This window comes from Mercenaria mercenaria, chromosome 1, assembly GCF_021730395.1.
Source record: "Mercenaria mercenaria strain notata chromosome 1, MADL_Memer_1, whole genome shotgun sequence".
In the NCBI taxonomy this organism is placed as follows: domain Eukaryota; kingdom Metazoa; phylum Mollusca; class Bivalvia; order Venerida; family Veneridae; genus Mercenaria; species Mercenaria mercenaria.
Window position 1 is genome coordinate 67,918,059 of NC_069361.1, and position 20,755 is coordinate 67,938,813.

The window sequence follows — 20,755 nt, forward strand, 5'->3', positions numbered from 1 at the left end:
TATTTGTTCCCACCAAAGTTTTTCCAGTATTCTGTTAGACGGAGCAAGGTGGCTTGGCAATCATATGGTGACCATATTGAGTCAACACCAATTGCCTTTTTGGGGTTTAATTTTTTAATGTATTTGTAAACGTATATTTCTGTGATATGGGATAAATTAAAGATTGGACATAACTTTGTATTGCTTTGAGGCTGGGGTACTCCATATTCACTAGTGTGTTACTGTCGATTGCTAAAATGTCTTTACAATGCTGGCATAAAAATAGTTACATTTCTCAGGCATTACAGTTCTGTCAGAAATCAGAGCATTATTTTCATTGTCCTTTTTGTGTGTTAAAGGATTTAATAATGGGTCAAATCTTTCGAGTTTGTCTCCCCCGTCATAACTTTCCTTAAAGTGTAAATGTATATACTCCTTTTATGACCGTGTCTTAAATTTTCGGAGTTTATTGTATTTTAATTATTTTTAAATAATTCCTGTAAATATTCACTTTTAGCTCGTCTTGTTTTATAGATTATTTTGAGGTACTGAGAATTCGTTTAAGGGGTGAGATTTAACTTTTATAGGGGCATGTTCATCGATTACTTGTTTGAACAAATGTGTTCATGGGCTCAACAGATATCATTTATATATTTAAAAGCATGATATACTTGAAAGGGGACATAAGATAAATAAATCTTCTTTAAATCTATTTTCATCACAGTTTCTATATATTCTAAAATATTTTTATAGATACTGACTGCCATTGTTCTTTCAAAGACGTAGTATTCATCACCTATATCTATCTGCTAATCTATTTATGTTGCTTACTGCCCTAACGGATATTTTTGGTTCCAAAGTCAAAAGAAAGAGCAGCCACACTTTCACATGGCACAAAATATTACAAGTCCAAAAGCTATGTTATTGTTGTTATTTATTATGTCTAGCATCTGGCTCCTAAAGTACCAAAGTACATACCGCAAACATCACAAACAAAACATTTAAGAAAGAGTATTGAAACATGAAAATCTTTGTTCAGCAAATAAACTATAACATCAGATTCAGACAAAGCAAAGCATAACAAAGCATCTTAATGACATACTACAGTCCTAGCAGCACAACCAAACATCACAATCAACAGACACATATATAGCCCAATCCATGTAAACATAATACGTATTTGCTACCACTTTTTGTCACTTATTTGCAAATAAATCATTACAAGGATACAGTCAGTCTAATTTTAAAGACATTGAATGAACTACTTTTTCACCATATAATGTTGTGGTTTGCCGTAAGTTGACAGAGCCATTTATGAGTTAATGAATTTTCATAAATCTAACGTTAGGTCCTGTTATTCTTTTATTCTGTGAAGCTTTTGTTCAGCATACTTTAAATAACAAATGTATAAGAAGATCATTTGGAAGTAAAGAACGCAACCAAGCAAAATAATACTCTGGTCATGACAGGTAATGCAATATGCAACACCTCTAGCAATTTTTTAAAAACGGGATGAAATGTATTTGTTACAATGTAGAAACACAATTTTGCACACACTTAATCATGTGTACCGATATCTTATTAAAATATGATAGAAATCATCAAGACCTAAGCCGCCTGAATCTTAGTGTCAATTTTAAAATTTCTTTCACATGCAAATGATGTATAAACTCCATCAAAGAAACACTTTGCCTGGAATTTCTGTTTATCTCTACTCTTTTGTATGTCAAGTTTGTTTGTTATAACATGCATTTTTACTACAGTAAATGAATATGCTCAATTAAACTGCAACATTTTCATTTTTGTCATGTTGGGCGCTGACCTGTGGATTTCCACTTTTTTTTCTGTTTATCCAAAAAACCACAGTGGATTTATCATGCACAATGTGTTAGCCTCCTTTAAATGAAGAAATCATCATCATCATCATCATCATCGTCATCATCATCATCGTTAATACTATTAAATTGTTATTATTTTTATATCAGTTTTGAGATAGTAAAAGTTCAAGTAACGAAACACTTCAGATAAACATTTATTTGTGTAAACGTATATAACATTTTGACACAATATTCATTCCTTTCTTTCAATACTATCAAATCGGAATATCTATTTAACATATTTTGGAACAGTGGAGCGTAGGCAAAGGTTGTGGATCCGAACCTAGGTGAGAAAGGAAATTGACCTCGGTCTCCACAATCCCTAACCAAGGCAAGAACATTGTAAGAAAATCGAGCAATGTTAGCATAAGTTTTGAGAGCGGCCTCCACAATCAGTGCAAGATATACAGGTTTAAACTAAACATGTACACTAAATTTTGCAATATTTTATTACTGTTACATGAGCAGTTAAAAGGCACCGCAAGGATTGTCGTCATGCTATGCACATTTGGCATGATCTGTAATTTATATCTCATTACTAGTTTTCTACGATGAAAATTGTTTATATTTTTTTCCATGATAAATGTTTATTACACGTGAGGCTCATTTATAGAACTGCACGTTTGTGCTTAACGATCCAATTATAATCACATTAATTTCACTTACTGTGTATCCATAAAATGCATTTAATATCTGAGAATAAATCACTTCTGTTGCAAACGATACCATTTCTTTTGTTTAGGATTCCCAAGACTTTCTCTGTGCGGTTCGACCACCCACAAACCCAAATTTTGACAAATCGTAATTTATGAATTTTCTCATATGCCACCAAGGTAGAATATTCACTAAATCGCCCATCACTAGAACCGGCAGGTAAAATGAGTCTTACGATTACAGATTTACCGCTTCCTTAGGCCTGTTTTTCTTTTGACACCTCTGTTATTGCATTTTCCTTCATTTCTTTCAAATACTTTAGGTTAATTACGCAAGTGAAAAGCCTAATAAAAGAATCTGACATACAGAGTTAACGTATAGGTCACCCATGGGAATAACTAAATTTGCAATATTTCACCGAAAACAAAGTTAATTTTCAAAGAGATGGCATAATTGATCTAACAGCCATTGTAGTATTCTCATATGAACCCTACATCGACCTTATTTTCTTATATTTCGATGAGAAACGTAACGGCGAATTAAGAAATGATAACTCAAAGTTTCAGATCACATTGTCTTGACAAGCTGAGAATATCGCTTCTTTCTTCTCAATAATTTGATAATGTTTTCAACAGAAAACTTCTAGAGGCATTATTGACGGCTGTAATACTGAACAAAACAGAATTCCCGCGCAATTATCTTCAGAATTGACGATAACCTCAGCAACTCATCTCTGAAATTCAAGAAAATACGTTTTTAATAATTCAGAATAAAAAATAAGAAAATTTCTCTTTAACAGTTTTAATCACTGGTCAGACATGCAATATTAGTAATCGGAGGCAAAATCAGAGACAGACAGGTTCCATAATAATCCAACCCTTCTAATTAGTTGCCTGTCAAATTTAATTTGAGGTGTCGATAATAAACCGATAACTGATTATCTTTGACAGATACTATCTAAGACTTAGCACACGCCAACGTCGCGTGTCTTTTCAGCGATTTTCATTACCGGGACACCAAAGGACACCGAGTTGGTCTGTCGCCTGGGTAACGCGTAAACAAAAAACGTGCGTGTTCGTGCTGTACGAAACACTTCGTCTTATCAAATCGCTATCTTAATTTTGTCGGAATTTATTACACCAATGTTGATAAACAAGAGGAAGCTAGCATGTCAAATAAATCAAAATATTCATGATCATCAAAAATAACAGTCTTAGTGCATCAACTGCAGACAGACTTTGTCTGGAATGATAAATTAAATTGTTATATTACAGGCCTATTGTGGTGGAAATAAAAGCGATAATGAAAGTGATAAATATTCAGACGGTATTGATTTTAAAAGATGTCAATATCAATTGAAGTAGATGGGTACGCTGCATTAAAACAGTGTGACACGCTGACCACATTTGATTGTACAGCCAGTAAGAAGTACGTATAATAATCAAGACGAAGGTATTTCTTTCTCTTTGTCTCGGCGTTTTCTGCCTACATATGTTATAATAATAAACAGTTTATCATGTCTCATAACATTTATTTATACCATCCGATTCTTTATTCAGGTACAAATGATGCAATTCTTCAAGAACACTTCTTATCTTTCTTTCATTGTAGGATTTTCTTTGCGCGTTTAAGTAGTAAGTCTACTGTATTAATGTTTAGTAACATTTTTGTGAAAACTAAATACATGAATATAACTTTACTGTCACATAGTCAGCTACATATATTTATACATTTGTAGAAGATACTTTATATGTAAATAGTTTTATAAATTTCTTCCCACAGAGCTTAAATTATTCAGATCACCACACTTTTATAACAAGAAGCGATGAATACGCAATTACGTTTTCCCAAAGATTAAAACCTACCCATTACTCTAGGTGGTTTATTATAAAAGTATAACAATTCTACTAGTAGTTTTCATAAACAACCACCATGACAGCATTGCAAAACCCGAATATTGGCAAACTTCACTACCATTTCTGAGTAATTTTAAAGCTTGGTGACATTTAAATGGTCATTAGCAAATGAACTGGATATTCGGCCTTCATATAAATTTTTACTTTTCTCCAAGTATTTTGCGTACTCCAGATATTTTTCTGAGCGGAAAAAAAATGGATTTTTATCACATTTAATGCCATATTTATCTTAGTTTTGTGTTTTAATGCGTGTCTGGCAGATTTTGGGATAAGCTGACTGGTAAATGAAATAAAACCATTTAAAAAACTCGGACAAAATCCAATTGAACTTTTTCAGGAAGATATCAAATTCATTTTAAACGGTTAATGAACACCGTTGTTATTTGAAAATCAAATCTTTTGTTAAAGATGTTATTTACAATCCTTTTACCTAAGCTTCAATGTTTTGTTGGGTTTAAGTCATATCGACACAATTTAGAACACACGATGACTTTCTGCAAGTCATCTGGATAGCTTCCTCACATGAAAAAATTTACATCCGAAGCGGGGAGCTTACAGAGGTTACGAGCAAGTGATTGGAACGCACTTGGCAACAAAGCCACTTCCCATCCATCTGTTCAAGTGTGAGTATGTAAAGTATAAATTATTATTTTATTTTAATTCTTGATAAAATTCTAGTCATTTAAATGATATTACTAAAGTTTGTTTAGCTTCAGCATCTAAAGTTGGAAAATATAAAAGTTAGTTTAGTTTAATTTAACATAGTAGTATTTATTTCCGAATTAAAGTACAAAAATGAATACGTATGTCATACTTTGATCAATAAATACACAAGTTTATCATAGAACGTACAAATCACTTTATATGTAACACTATCATGAATAACAGAATGATATATGTATGGAAATCTTAACATATAAAATGTTTGAATTATATTTTATTCTAACAAAGTTTGGTCATCTCTGTCGACAAACCACTCAGAATATGTCTACCGTCAATAGACGAGTTGTATAAAATGCATGTAAAATATTTTACAAAATACAGTGCAAATAAAAGTATAAATGATGATACCATTCAATATTGTAGACATGAATGTGTAATGAATTAGTTAGAATATGAAATACAATTATCGGACTTAGTGATGCTTCTGCAATTACAGCTTTCGATACAGGACAACATAGTTGTCGCCTTAGCTCATTGGATGGTATTATGGTCAGTGTAAATGTATATAATCAACACAACGCATTAAAAATCACAAAGAAATACAGTAAACGCCTTAGTTCTGTTTTTTTCTTTTCTTCATTTTCACTTTTCTCTTCGAAGGAAACGTGTAGCTACTTCCAGTCACGTCAAAGAGCAATACACAAAGTCAAGAGCAATGAGTACATGAAGCTGCCTGCGGTCACAACAAAAGGCGATACGCACAGGGGTTGCCTTCGGTCATATCAAAGATCAATGCGCTCTTAACGCTGCCTTAGGTCACAACCCGTGAAGCTGCCTCCGGCCACGATAAGAGCAATGCTCACATGAAGCTATTCCACCGGAAAACAGGAACAACCATCAGACAATCATACAACAAGGTATTAATTCTTGAAATTGATAATCCCATAAATTAATCACGCAATTACAATAATAATCATTATATTAACCTCAGATATAGTTTTCCCACGCCCTACAAACAAAGTAACTTCATATGTAATATCAGCTGATGATCTGCTGATGCCAAAGCATGCTGGCATGAAACCACAAAACGGATGCCTGAAACCACAGAATTTCTGGGTATTTTTGCATCAATATGCACTCACCTTTGGCCAATTTCCCAGCAGAAACTGTTCTCTTTTCTTGTAACTTCTCTCTGAAATGATCCACTGACACACATTTTGTCTTCTTGCATACATCATGTCTAATTTTTAACACCATAGACGGATCCAAGAATTCTGGACAGAACGGTTTCAATCTATTAAGATTAGTTTAATAATAGTCAGTTCATGTTGCGTCTGATTAGATTAGTGGAAATGCTGCCAAATAAATGTAAGCATGTGGAATACCTGTGATAACAATATATATAATAAAGTGGCGCTGACAGTAAAAACAGTTTTAATGAGTTTTAAATGTTATTTTTTTGTTTTTGGCTTTCTTTTGAATACAATTGATAACCTCATTTTAAAATCTTCTGGTTTTGACTATCAGTCAGGGGAGGTAAATGCGGAGAGTATATCGATAAAAACGCATTTCGCATGTCAAAATAATCGTGTTTCGGTCTTAAGTGAAAATATTTCTTTTTTTTTTATGAGTGGACAAGAACATCGTACAATTTTTGTAGCAGATGACTCAATGTTTTTTCATTTTCAAAAAGAGTAAGAATGTACTCGGAAGTAGGTTATGTTTTATGCAAACAAAGTTTATACAAAAGACAAACAGAATTATATTAATCTGATCTTTGCCACCTTTATTATTGGCGGATTTAATGCGTGGAGTGATTGGAATAAACTGAATTTGTCTTATATGTCTTCGTCTGGTATAGCCTTTAATGCCTTTTGGAATTTATTGCTGGCTTCTTTTTTATTTTTACAAAAATAATATTTCTCATGCAGACACCGTCGTGAGAAATATTTAAATTAAGTCCCGCCTTTTATCACGCCCAATTGGATTTATTTATAGTGCTGATGACTGATTTTCTAATTGGTCGATAAATGACAACGCCTATTTTCCCAGGAGTTTATACGTAGAAAAAGTAAAGTGTTAGGAGATCATATCAAATGTTACACTATACTGAGACGGGAGTAATTTGTAATTTATACAGTGAGCGTAAATAACACTCGTGTTCTACAATTTGTGCGATAAATTCTGCTTGGAATATTTAATCTGTCTTTCTGCCGTGAAGTAAACAGTGCAATATTTTCTCAGTGATTATACGACAGAAGGGCATATATTTTTGTTTATTTTATTTGCATATTGTAAATTTCATAGAAAAGAATTCGGATAGAATGTAAGACATGCAGTCAAAGAAAGAAGACAAAAATGCCAGCGAAGCGTTGAAAATGGGGAAATGCCCGCTGTTGCCGGCAATAACCGGCAACAAGCGGGATAGTGGTTATGGGACAGATGTTAACTCCCCAGCTTCCCAATCATCGGGTACCTCTCTACCCAGAAAATTTACATTTGGAAGTTATGACACGGATGTTGATATAGCTGAGACATTAGAGGAAATGGACTTAAATGAAAATGAAGATGTGTTTATAAAATGTGATGAGGCAAATGAAGCTATTGGTCAGAATGGTGATGATGACAACGATAAAGAGGTTGAAGAACTATTTAATGAAAGTGTTGAAATAGACCATTCCGTCTCAGAGCCAATAGCTATACAAAGACCGCAAGCGCCTATTCCAACTCCAGAAGAAAAAGAAGGGGATAGAAATAACCTTGAATGGATCCCATTAGATCAAACCGAGGACTCTACAGTTTCTAAACCATTCTATGTTAATTCTTGGACGAGGCAAGACCGACAACGTAGAAGGTTCCGTCCAATTGCAAGCCGAAGCTGTGGTACTCAGACTCCGAGTCCTAAAGCTCAGGAATTTGGACACGTTGGACACCCGTGTCGTACGTTGCGGCCGAATGCGAAAGGTTAGTAGTTATCAAATTATTGCCAAAATTAGAACTTTCATAGACAATTGAGCTTCCCTTTTTATAATTAAACCTTACCCTGCTGAATTTCTATAATGAACTTGTCCATCTTTCAACTTGGAAAGTACTATTAACTGTTCAAAAAGGGGTGCTTACCAAAAAGATACTGACTGAACTGCGAATAGTGCACTGGTCCCAAAGGCAGAATCACTTTCCTTAATCATTACAGTTTACAGCATATGGCTCTTCACTAACACCCGTTTATTTCTGTGGTCCTTTGGTCTGACGCCTAGACACAGGGTACAGTTAACTTCTCTTTATATGTGATCGAGATGAAAGAACGACATTCTAGAAAATTCAGGAAATAAGATTGCATGTAGCCTGAATTTGTTATAAATGAACTAGTATTTAAAATGAAACATTTACGTATCATAGTCCAAAAGTTAAAACGCACCAGTATCATTTTTCTTTAAGCTCTGACAGCAAAAAAAATATCATGTTTCATATTATCTATCGAATAATCTATTTTGTCATGATGATTCGCAAGTTTATTATGGTACGACAGACACTATTAAAAGGGGGACATTCTGAAGTTCGTTCAGAGTCACACCAACACAATTTAGGATTTTTTCGTTCAAAACAGAATAATGATGATAACATCAAGAATAACTTTTAAAAAGGATTATTTTTTTTTTCACGAGACCTGCATGTCGTTTTGATATTATGCTACCAGATATATGCGGTAGTTATGCTAATAAAATGTCATAATTGATAGTTAAAGTCAGTTTACAGCCCTTACATTACCACTCCGATCAGTGAATGAAGAAGTTCATGCGTATTAAAGACATTATTCTAAATGTAAATATAAGACAATGCCGAAAACCTGTAACTTAATAAGAAATTAGGCGTCAGATTACTCACTATATTGTTACAATATGACTTGGCAAATATTATCCGCCTTTTTATGCAGCTAATTTGAAAATGCTTATTAAAATCACGATTTTAAAATGTACTAGATTATAGACAAACGGCGCACTCATCGTTCCCGATATGGATAAACATTTAGTCACGGATAATAAAAGTTGTTTTAACGCTCGCGCCAACCATGCGATGAAGGACAAACGCATGTGAATTAATTGCGCAACAGTAGTTAAGACGCACTACAGATCACCAATGACATAGTGACATATTAACAATCTCAACTCTAATGATAACCTAATAAAACCGGTTGATTAATTTGTCAACTTTATTTTGAAGTCTTGTGAGATCGATGGGTCACGTTTTAAGTGCGGTACGTCTCTATGCGATTAAGATAAGAGAATATTTAAAACGATTAATTTTAAAGCTGCTTTACGGATTTACATCTTTGTCTTTGTAACACTTCTAGCCGTTCTTTTCCACACTTTCGCTGTCATATCAAGGAGCACTTCCGAATGTCATAATGAGTCATTTACTGAATTAAGTGTAGACTATTTTACGAGAGTGAAGACCTCTTGAGAAGCCCGCGGCGAATGCGATTGCTTACATCAGATTCCGAAAATAAACAAGACATGTATAAACAAATTGCAGACGGCAGGTCACAATGCGCTGTTATGATAGTAAATTTTATACAGTTAAACTTAATCAGGTGTGAATTATATTGAAGATCAATGATCATGTAGACACCACAAGTTGCAATTTAGTACGTTTTAAACCTAAATTAAATGTTATTGACCCCGGGCTATCGATCGTTTGAAATTTAAAAGAAAGTATGAAACATAAAACTACGCAGTTACTCATTCGATTATTATATCAAATCTTAATAGTGTTATTATGTATAAGTGTATAGGAAAGTGGTTAAACCAAGTACTTCTATTGGGTCTATATATTCAACTGTTACTTTAATTGTTTACTACCGACACTGGAGCCTTATAGTTGCCACAGATCGCCACTATCATCGTCATCATCATCAATGTCTTAAACATACCAAAATCAGTAGATCTAATAACTTAATATATTTCAAACAATAATTAACACTGATTTATGACATAATTTCTTCAAAGGCAGGATCAGATATGTTCTTTTATTGTTTTTGCCCCTGAATTATTGCAACACTTAGAATAAATAGCGGTTGCGGTTATTATCCGTTTTTATCATCATCAAACGCAGAGTGCTGTTATATGTGTTTTATAGCGGCGGCCCAATTGGTATTAAGATGAAACAGTGGCCATGTTGAAAGTTTAAAGAGTGCAAAAAGAAATTGCGCATTTAGTTATTCATCGGAAAAATCACGTTTTATCATAAAGCATTTAATTTTTAACTGGCACGCATTCAAAATCGTTTTAAAACTTCTTTATTAATCATCCTTTTCTATTTCGATTGTTTTTCCAACATTTTTAAACCGTGTTTAATTACTTCTTTTTCTTTAAAATGTTATTCTCGCTAACTCCAGGTAAAGGGTTGCCTCGTCTGAAGTTGAGGTCGGAGTCGGAGTGTTCAGAGGTGGAGGGATACTCGCCTTTACCGGATCTGATCCAACAAACACGTGATCGGTCTGTTTCCCTACCATCCGTCCCTTCCTTCCGGCAGATGCAGGAGCAAGAAGTTGGAAGAGAGTTGAGAAGAATCTCCGACGAGTTCAATTCTTCTTTTACCCCGTTTAGACGGGTATGGTGTTTTCAATTTCTTACATTGAGCCTCGCCATGAGAAAACCAACATAGTGGGTTTGCGACCAGCATGGATCCAGACCAGCCTGCGCATCCGCGCAGTCTGGTCAGGATCCATGCTGTTCGCTTTTAAAGCCTATTGGAATTGGAGAAACAGTTAGCGAACAGCATGGATCCTGACCAGACTGCGCGGATGCGCAGGCTGGTCTGGATCCATGCTGGTCGCAAACCCACTGTGTTGGTTTTCACATGGCGCGGCTCCATTATTGGAACAGTATTGATAGATTCTTAATTGCTGATATGGACATTGACAGTGTCTTTAAGTTTCCAATAGAATCTCTCGATTATTTGACAACGTGTAGTTAGGTTAGAGACATTACATTGTGATAATGCATAGCAATTTAAGCATTAGTACAATTCAAGTTTTTAAATGTAGGGTAATGCATAATTATGTGAAACTTGCAAGAGTAACATATGTTTAGCCAATGCATAGATTCTAGAGTCATAAGAGTAAAATGCATAGTTACATTAATATTCTAGCAGACGATGCGTAGTCACTTTAGACTTCCGACTGAAATATGTGCATGTATAGTTTATTTTAGAACAGTGCCAAGTTACGTTAATTTTACAGTTAAAGTATATTTGGGACGATGAAGATTTAGTTAAGACTTGCGATAGAAGAATGTACATGTGCTTAGTTATGTTAATTTTCTAGAAGAAGTTTCTATGGGGACGATGAATAGTGTATTGGTAGAAGCATTTATGTGTGTAATTTATCGAATTAGAACAAATCTTAGTTATGTTAATTTTCTAGAATAAGTATATAATGGAGACAAAAATTAATTAATTAATTATTATTGTTACCACAGACTTGCGGTAGAAGCATGTACATGGGTAATTCATCGAAATAGAACACTGCTCTAATAGTTACATTAATTTTCCAGTAAAAGCATATACGGGGACGATGAATACTTAATTTACACTTACGATAGAGGCAAGTTATTTAAAACAAAGAATTATGTGCAGCTGCGTAAATATTTCAGTTGAACGACGTATAACTACTTTAGACACCCAATTTATGATAAATAAAGTAATTGTTACTTAAATTAGGACAATGCACAGTTATAAGATGACCGACTGAACTCTGCAGTATCGTAAAACATTGTTCTCCTTATACAGTTGCGTAATCAATATTCATTATATTTAGGCATAGGGATTTTTATTTGCAGTACCGCATAACATTGTTCTCCTTATAAATAAGGTATGAAATACATTTGCATAATGAATATTCATTATATTTAGGCATATGAGTTTCTCTAAAGGGATTTTTTTTGGTGATTTTAGAATTTAGGATAAGTGTGATTTATGAAGTCGAATCATATATCTAAAAAAAATGTCTTAAATAGTAGCTGACTTGATGATAGGTAAAGGGTCGTTACCAGAGTAAATCGTTATAATTTACAACTCATATCATATTAAATCTTGGCATTAATCCAAAAAGTGACTGTAATACCATAATGTTATTTCCTTATTATCTCATTGTTAACAGGTCATAATGTTTTAAGAGGCGCAATTACTGATTAAAAGGTCTATCAAAATACAACCCTTAGATATTGAAATGTTGCCAATATCAATAAGAAATAAAGTAGCTGCCTACTTCATTTCTTTGTGCGTATCAGATTAAATAATCACATCCAAAAGAAAAACAAACAAATGAATAAAGTGATTGACAGTCCTATTATGCTTTACAAGATTACTTCTTTAGTTTAATTATTTATTGCAGATGTGATGAAAATATAAATTTATATAATTTTACAATTGATAGGCTGTGACAAATGCATCGTAAATCAGTCATGAAATATTGTTATAAATATAGTTCTATCGGCTATAAGTCCATTGAACTTATAATTAGGACGAATTTTGGGCACTTTTTTTGTTGTGTTGGGTTCCGGCGGCGCCCCAACGTCCCTTCAGGTGAACTTGGGATCTTTCCACTGGATATTACCCAGATTAACCTCTTTATTTATACCGAAAAGAACGAGGTCTTAGAATATCCGCAAATCAGACACTTTATTTAATATACTATACATGTTTTTTTATATTTTTATTATCAATATTGCGGTTAATGATAACTAAAAGCATATAACAATTAATATGAAAAGTATCAATTTAAATTTTCTTATCATCTTTTCTTCTTAAGTGAATACTTAAACATCAATTTATTTTTAAAAAAATATGAAAGTGCTAGAACAATTTAGTTACCTGAAAAGAACGAGAAACTCCTAGAATATCAGCAAATCCGAAGCTGCGGTTCTAATCTGAGTTTCTCATGTCATATTCCCCCACTATGGCCACTAGTACGTTTTCTACACAGATTATTGACCGTTCAGAAATTGAGCTTGGGATCATGTATACAGTTCCTGATTTAAATTCGTCCATCGCTTTTGGATGTGGCCTTCCTAGTTTGTATTCAGGAAGTAATCTATTATCAGGAATTCTTGATTGGCAGACAAAATGTTATACCTTGTATATTTATTTCAGGGAGAAGCAATACCCGAGCACCCATCGTCCTTTCCAAGGCGAGTTAACATCGACATACATGCTTGTTGGAGCAGGCTACGGCGTATCGTTTCTAGTAGCTCCTTAGAACAAGACCAAGATGAACCACCGCAATTTGACCCGACATCTTTTAACTAGATATGAGGAAATTTTTAGAAACAAATGCAAATACTGTCTCGGGGTGTAGCAACAGCGTACATAGAAGGATGCGACTGAAGCCTACGACAAATTAATGTCCTTTTATTAGGGATAGCTTGTGTGTGTTGCATACCATCTTCAGTTTACGTACAACTGAAGTGTTGGCCATGAAGTTATAGACAGAATTGCAGGGGTAATTGACTTAGACTATGATATAGCCTATGGGTAATTGGACATAAAATTGAAATGAAATGCGAAGATGATTTAACTGCTATATAGTATGGACTAGTCGCATTGGACAAGTGTCTAATCATGCATATTACATTAGTTTCTGCTCAGTAGAATCAGTTAGAAATCTTTTCCCATTCTTTGCTCAGTATTTTTACACATTTCAGGCAGTAAAGACAATAATTTTACTTACTTTTTTCACAGGATGATCTCAATTTCACAACATTCTTTTCAAAGGTTTTATGCATGCTTTTACAAACATTACGCCTTACAACGCATATACACTTTGTGTCTTTGTATATATACTAGTATATATATTTATGCAATGGTAAAATGACGGGGAGAACCAAGTTCTCTGTATTGGAAAAGTCATGCACCAGTGGTGAAGTTTTTATATGACTCCTTACATATGACCGGTTCACACGTTTACTGAGATTATAACCAAATAATTAAAAATGTTTAATGCGAACATTTAAGATGTAATGTAATAACACACTTACTGAAATGCCAATCGGTTAATTGTCAAGGCCATTAATTAAGTGTATGATATTTACCGAGCCATATGTTCCTTGTGATTATGTGAGTTTGCAACTTTCATTGGTTTATATCTTGTCACAGACTGTAAAATTTGTATAGGTCCAGTTTGTATATTTATTTTTTATAATGAAAAACAGATTAATACAGTTGAATGCCTTAATCAAATTAGCATGTTTGTATATATTCGCATTTACTGAAGAATGAAAAAACTGATTCACATGCAACATAGTTGCACGTAGTTCACGTCAGGTAAACTTGGTGCAAAATGAAATTTTCATACTGAAGTGCTATGTTTTGTTAGTGTTCAAGGTGCTTATTTTTCTTGAAATTATGCACTTTTCCCCCCATGACATGTAACATATTTGCATTTTTTGACTTACATTATGTTTGTTCATATGGTGTTAAAATTGGCTTGAAGGTTTTTGTATAAAAAGTATTTCCGGGCAGTTTTGGTGCAATATAAATTTGATCTCCACTTTTGTTTTACTTTATTGTTAAAATTGAAATTGGATAATTAGATATGCAAATAGAAATGTAGTTTGTATTTGAATATATATCTTGCGCTTGTTTGTAAGTCGCTACTTTTTAAATCACACAAATAAAACATATTTTAGTTTATATATCACCTAATGAATTTTAACACTTCTTCACCTCAGCACAAAATAATTGTTACTGCATATGAATAAAATCCAAAGAAGTAAAGTCAGTACTGAAGCACTGTGGCAAGATTTTTTATTTATTTTCAACAAAATAGAGTTTAGATAGAAGTTCAAGAAGTAAGCTGTTTCTTTTTTTATTTCACCAAAATGGAGTTTAGGTAGAAACAATCTGTTTTTAATTTCACCAAAATGGAGTTTAGGTAGAATTTCACTCAATAGGAATTTATGTAGGATTTTAATAGAATGGAGTTTAGGTAGAATTTCACTCAATAGGAATTTATGTAGGATTTTAATAGAATGGAGTTTAGGTAAAATTTCACCAAAATGGAGTTTAGGTAGAAGCGCAAGTATGGAGATATATTTGTTATTTTAACCAAACTGCATCACATGATGATACAAGATATTGAGGTGGAGTGGGTAAATGGATTTTGTTTTGTTTTTGAATAAGCATGACATTGTGTACATCATCATTTTCTTTCATGTTTGTTTGTTTTATCATTCATTTTTGTTTCATGACAGTACTATTGATCTCAAAGATAATGGTTGGTGTGATAAGAATGTATGTTTTGTTAAACAAGGAAGAATTTGTAATTGTTAGATATAAGTTTTGTTTTCTTTAAGAAAAAGATATATTTGTGAAAAAAGGTTGATATGTTCTTCTTTTACGCCTTAGCCGCTGTATATTTTGCAATGCTCGAGCTTGTTGGTGTTATCATCATTAACAAAGATTGTTTCAAAACTCGAAATTAATTCTTCCTTGTTTTGCGATGTAGTCTGTGCATTTTTCGACTTAAGCGGTCCATATACAGTAGATGTACAGTTGAAACGATAACTCGAACAACTTGAAGTCAAATTTGGATTTTGGACTTGAATAAAAAATTAAGTCAAACTTGAAACATACCCGAGCGTTTTTTAGCTGTATTGTTTTACATTTTTCCTTCTACAGACACGGGGGATAAATGGGTCTGCTTCTCTGCACAACCTTGAATCACAAAAAGACAGTTTAATATCCCAATTAAAGATTACTAGAACAGAGTGCAAAGCTGTAAAATGGACAGACTATCAGATTACCTCAGGGATGTACAAAATTGCTTTCTAAATTACTGTCACAATGTAGTATTTAACATGAAGGGTTTTTTTTCTTGAAAAGTTTGTTTTTACTTGAATTCCAATTTTAAAGTTTCTAAGACGCGTCTTTCTTGTTATTTTGGGCATTAAATTCTATTGTAAAAATAAATATAAAATATCTTGGAAAAAAAATTGTTCAAAACTATTCGGGTAATGTACATTTGATTGCAAGACCAGATCTTATAATGCATATTGTTCCATGAAAGTTTTATCTTTGAAAGTTTATTTGGACGACCATTCGAAGTACGTTTGCTTCTAACATGAATTATGATGCTAATTTTAGAAAATGTAATGATTATAAAAACTTAGAGGAAGTGCTATAAAACATTCAATGAACGAGTTTTAGATTTTGCAATGCATTTGAAAAACATCAAACATTTAATGCTACAGACATTCTTACTATGTAATGAACTGTTTTTTTTAAATCATGAATGGAAGGTTAAATTTGTCTATATGTAATTTCCAATGGTCGTTCAATTTGGTTGTCAGGAAGACGAGATTTTTTCAGCCATCTCAATAAAACTTTAAAATATGTATATGACTTTGTTTTTGTCCTTTCCAGTAAACCTATCAATATATGTTAATAAATGCATAAATTTTTGTACGAAAAAGCAGAATCTGATATCGGGTAATTGCATTGACGGACAGGATGAATAAAAATCAAAGATGGCAAAGACGTGCAAATAAATAAAACCGTATCAAATGACACAGACAAAAAATGCCAACAGCTGTTTAATCCTGAACAGAAAAGGGGCATTTTTGTTTGCATTCCAGAAATTCCAATCTTATGTACATTTTTTACGCGTATTGTAAAACAAAAGAATGGTAGATACTATAAAAGACATCTCATGGCATTAGAAATCACAAATCGTAGTAACATAAATTAATCATTGATAAATGACAAAACACGTACAACTCTACTATTGCATAATTAAGTTTTGCTTTTAACTACAAAACTGAGTAATACATAAGGGAAATTTTATGTTGTTTACCTGATTAGCAGGAAATGAAGTTCCCAACATTCCTGGCATATTTGCGAACAGGTGCATTGGTACTCTGTATCGATCTGAAGCAACTGCCATCAAGTCACGTGATCACATCTGCCGATATTTCCATGTGTGTACATATTGATTTATCTAAAGTAAAATAAATAAAGATTACGAAATCAGCATGAGTTTACTGTGACATTACATAGCCATTAACCTAGTATGTTGTCAGGCTCTATCATGAGTTACACAGCAGACACGCAATGCAATGAAAGCGGCACATTGTTGCAGCCGCACATTTACAGGTAGTTTTTACTTAGAAATCATTAACTCTATTTAATTGTCACGCCTGAACATTGCGTCTTTTATATATTGATATATGCCAAGTTATTGTCAAAGCCAAAGGTAAGATATATTATTAATAGCAAGTACCTAAATTTAGCTGACTTGTATAACGAAACTCATGCATAAGAAAACAGCTGAAGAACAAAGCTGTTATTGTCTAAATAAAATACATAACGTCATTGATCACTGCTATCTTACCAGTACAACTGGTACTTCTTTCACTGAACATGGCAACCATTTATTGTACAAAATAGGAAAACTCTTAATTCCATATTGTATCCTTGATAAAACCTGATAAAATAAAGACCAGCCTGTAACCTATATATAAATGAAAGAGTTTTATAAATTTCAAAGTATTTGTAATAAATCTGGAGAGCTGCTGCTGGAATCGATATGAGAGATGAAATAAAGATAATCGTGGAAAAGAGAGCGTAAAATATTCACGCACTGATAACTTTTTGTGATAATTATATTTTTGTAAATGGATCTTACACATAAAAAATTTGTTTCACCTGCGGCCATATCTTTCAATATTTGTAAAACGATTAAAATCGCACACCAGTTTTAGGGGGTAAATTACCTACACTGGCAACCCCATGGTTGATACTCGCGCAGTGGGATTGTCTTTTACAGACGAGGAAACTTAGGCGTACACCGCCTATTATAATGACACATTTCATACAAAATGTCATCCTCTGTACATTACTATTACATCAGCGAGTAAGACACACGCCATAAAATAGCAAATAAAACAATCATGCAGATCTCACACACTGATAAGCCCTATCATCCTGATTCACGGACTTGGAATGTGCTAACAGATAACAGATATGAATATTCCACTTTTTAATGAATTCCATTCTGAATATGAGCTGTGCCATGAGAAAACCAACATAGTGGGTTTGCGACCAGCATGGATCCAGACCAGCCTGCGCATCCGCGCAGTCTGGTCAGGATCCATGCTGTTCGCTATTAGTTTCTCTAATTCCATTAGGCTTTGAAAGCGAACAGCATGGATCCTGACCAGACTGCGCGGATGCGCAGGCTGGCCTGGATCCATGCTGGTCGCAAACCCACTATGTTGGTTTTCTCATGGCACGGCTCATATGGTATTCTAATCTTACACTGATTAAACTTTACCATATTGAAATCAATTTATAATGAATTAATTGATAATTAATTATTCAGTTAATAAATACTTTAATACTAAATATATAGTACTCTAAAAGAATGCAGAATTAGGCTTTTAAGATCAATTAAATTTATTCATTTCATTTGCAAATACACACAATAACCAAAACAAGGTGATTTCATTATGATACAAGATAGCCTGGTGATATCAAATTCAATTTAAAAACTTTTTTGTTTGTATGTTCATGCACATTCAAATCAGTCTTAATATAAGCGTTGTATCACTTAAAACTTCGCACACCTGCGAGATAATTAGTGTTGCACGTTACCGACAGCAGATCATAGAAGGAAAAGGTTGTTTTACAAGCGAATCGAACAGCATATAAAACATGTATATTACTCCACAAAAATGTCAGTTTACTGATAAATACATAGGCTGATTGAATTTCAGAAAAGGACTGCATAAAGGGGCAACACTTTCGAACAGGTCAACACCTTTACAAATGGAATAAATTTTTAAAGGGGGGAACCTTTATGAGAATATTTTAATTACCTATCGAACAGGACTGTGTGGCAGAATATGTAATGGTCAGGTATAGATTGTTGTTAAAGCTGTTTTTCGTTTATTAAATATCTCTGTGTCTTGATGACATACTCCTAAACCTCAAGCTTTTTGTAAGACATCTATCTATCCACCACGCTCCAATAATCGCAAATAGAAAAGCATGGCAATTCACCTATGAAAATAAAACTGAGTTTCTAAACTGTTTATGCCACAGGTAATAAATCAGTTTTTTTGAGGCCCGCATAGATAAAAATGAGGTTTTCACCATTAATTTATGTTAGATACACAGCCGAAGTGATATGGCTGTGTACCGTTTTAATAAAGAAATTTAAAATATCCAGTGCATAATTACGACCATCACTGTTTGCTTGCAAAAGAAAGCTTTAACATTGAATTATGACAAAAATAGTTAGAATGAAGGGCCTCAAACTTGTGCACTGGTTTTATCCCATATTCAGCGAAAACGTGCGATGATTTATAACAAAACGAAACGAAACCAGAAGGAAAAAAAAAACAACTATTTGTTGTATGTTATAATGTTTTATTTACAGCAATAGCAGTCTTAAAAGCGATTTTTACAGTTTCAAAATCACAAGCACTCCATTTTCTTCTACCATACAATACTGACTGTTGCACGGAATCAGATTTGCACCGTAACAACAAACATTTAAAAGAACATAGTATGTTAATGGAACACTGGTATAACAACGACGCTTTCGTCAGTGGCACATGCTATCTCTTACATAATGATGTTTGTCAGTATTATTCTTACAATGACTTGCATTATTTTACTTTCGATAACCTTTGTCAATTTATAGACCTTATTAAAGACGGACAAACCAGTCTTGCACTGACTCACTTATTTTGTGTCCGCCATACCTGATTTTGACTACAGGGACAAAACATTCCCTCATTTATTGCAAAATGAACAAAGATCGACAAAAAACCCGAAGCATTACTGATAGTGTCTGTTTTTCTGCAAATACTTCCTTCAGATGTAATAATATTTAAGAGGCATTTAAGTTATTTTAGCATGTAATTCATCTATTTGAAACCTTGCACGGGAGCATTGTTTGGCTTCACAAGCCAACATTATTTTTCCAAACAGCGGTGTCCATAACAGTTACAGCGCAAAGTAAAAAGCTGTACTTACTTTGCAAATGATATTGAATTAACCTTTAGCATGCTAGATAAACTGTCGTCTGCTGCGAATGTCGTCTGCTTAAATTGTAAAGTTCATTCAATTTGCTCCAAAATTGAAAGAAATATTGTCAGAGTAGCAAACAGCTTGGAACCTGATCAGACGCCGATTTGGTTCCAAGCTGTTTGCAAAGGTTGTTAAATTCGCCTGCAGCAGGCTAAGGGTTAAACTTGATTAAAGTCATAAAATATCCATAGAGTAAGTTTCAAGACAAGGTACTTGGCTTTTGCTGGTGGTTGTTAATTTACTTTGCAGTTATACTAGTATTTTGAATTGATAATCAAACCGCTTTCAATGATATGACCTTTAGCGAGGATAATATTATCCACAAAGCTGTGCCAATCTGCTACGACACAAATTACTCCCTGTGGAAATTATTACGTGGCCTTAAGAACGGACAAATTATAAAATTTTGAACTTCAAATGGCGTCATAAAACAAATGAATTAACCGTTCTAAGAATTAAGAAATATCATTAAGCCAATTTATTTTTTATTAAAACCATAAAAATCGACCAAAGTACAATTAGAATCTAAAATGCTTAAATTCAATTAAGGATTATCGCTTTGTCCCAACCTTT

The 20,755-nt window shown here is 33.5% G+C and overlaps 1 protein-coding gene and 1 long non-coding RNA gene across 3 annotated transcripts; one reads left to right on the forward strand and one right to left on the reverse strand.

The window, feature by feature from the left end:
• Nucleotides 1-1,907: 1,907 nt before the first annotated feature.
• LOC123535290 (uncharacterized) lies at nt 1,908-8,695 on the reverse strand. The gene is made up of 3 exons (XR_006683183.2): nt 8,210-8,695; nt 6,232-6,383; nt 1,908-3,243 (listed from the first exon to the last, which is right to left on the reverse strand). It is a non-coding gene; the product is annotated as an uncharacterized LOC123535290 (long non-coding RNA).
• LOC123535283 (uncharacterized) lies at nt 7,137-16,482 on the forward strand. Of its 2 annotated transcripts, XR_008372116.1 has the most exons (4): nt 7,137-8,053; nt 10,485-10,699; nt 13,241-14,978; nt 15,021-16,482. XR_008372116.1 is itself a non-coding variant. In XM_045317879.2 (3 exons), exons 1-3 carry the CDS (start codon nt 7,423-7,425, stop codon nt 13,394-13,396), a joined length of 1,002 nt encoding a protein of 333 aa, XP_045173814.2. In that variant the 5' UTR covers nt 7,137-7,422; the 3' UTR covers nt 13,397-16,482. The 2 variants fall into 2 exon arrangements, 1 of the variants encoding a protein (XP_045173814.2); XM_045317879.2 differs by having other exon boundaries at nt 13,241-16,482.
• Nucleotides 16,483-20,755: the final 4,273 nt, after the last annotated feature.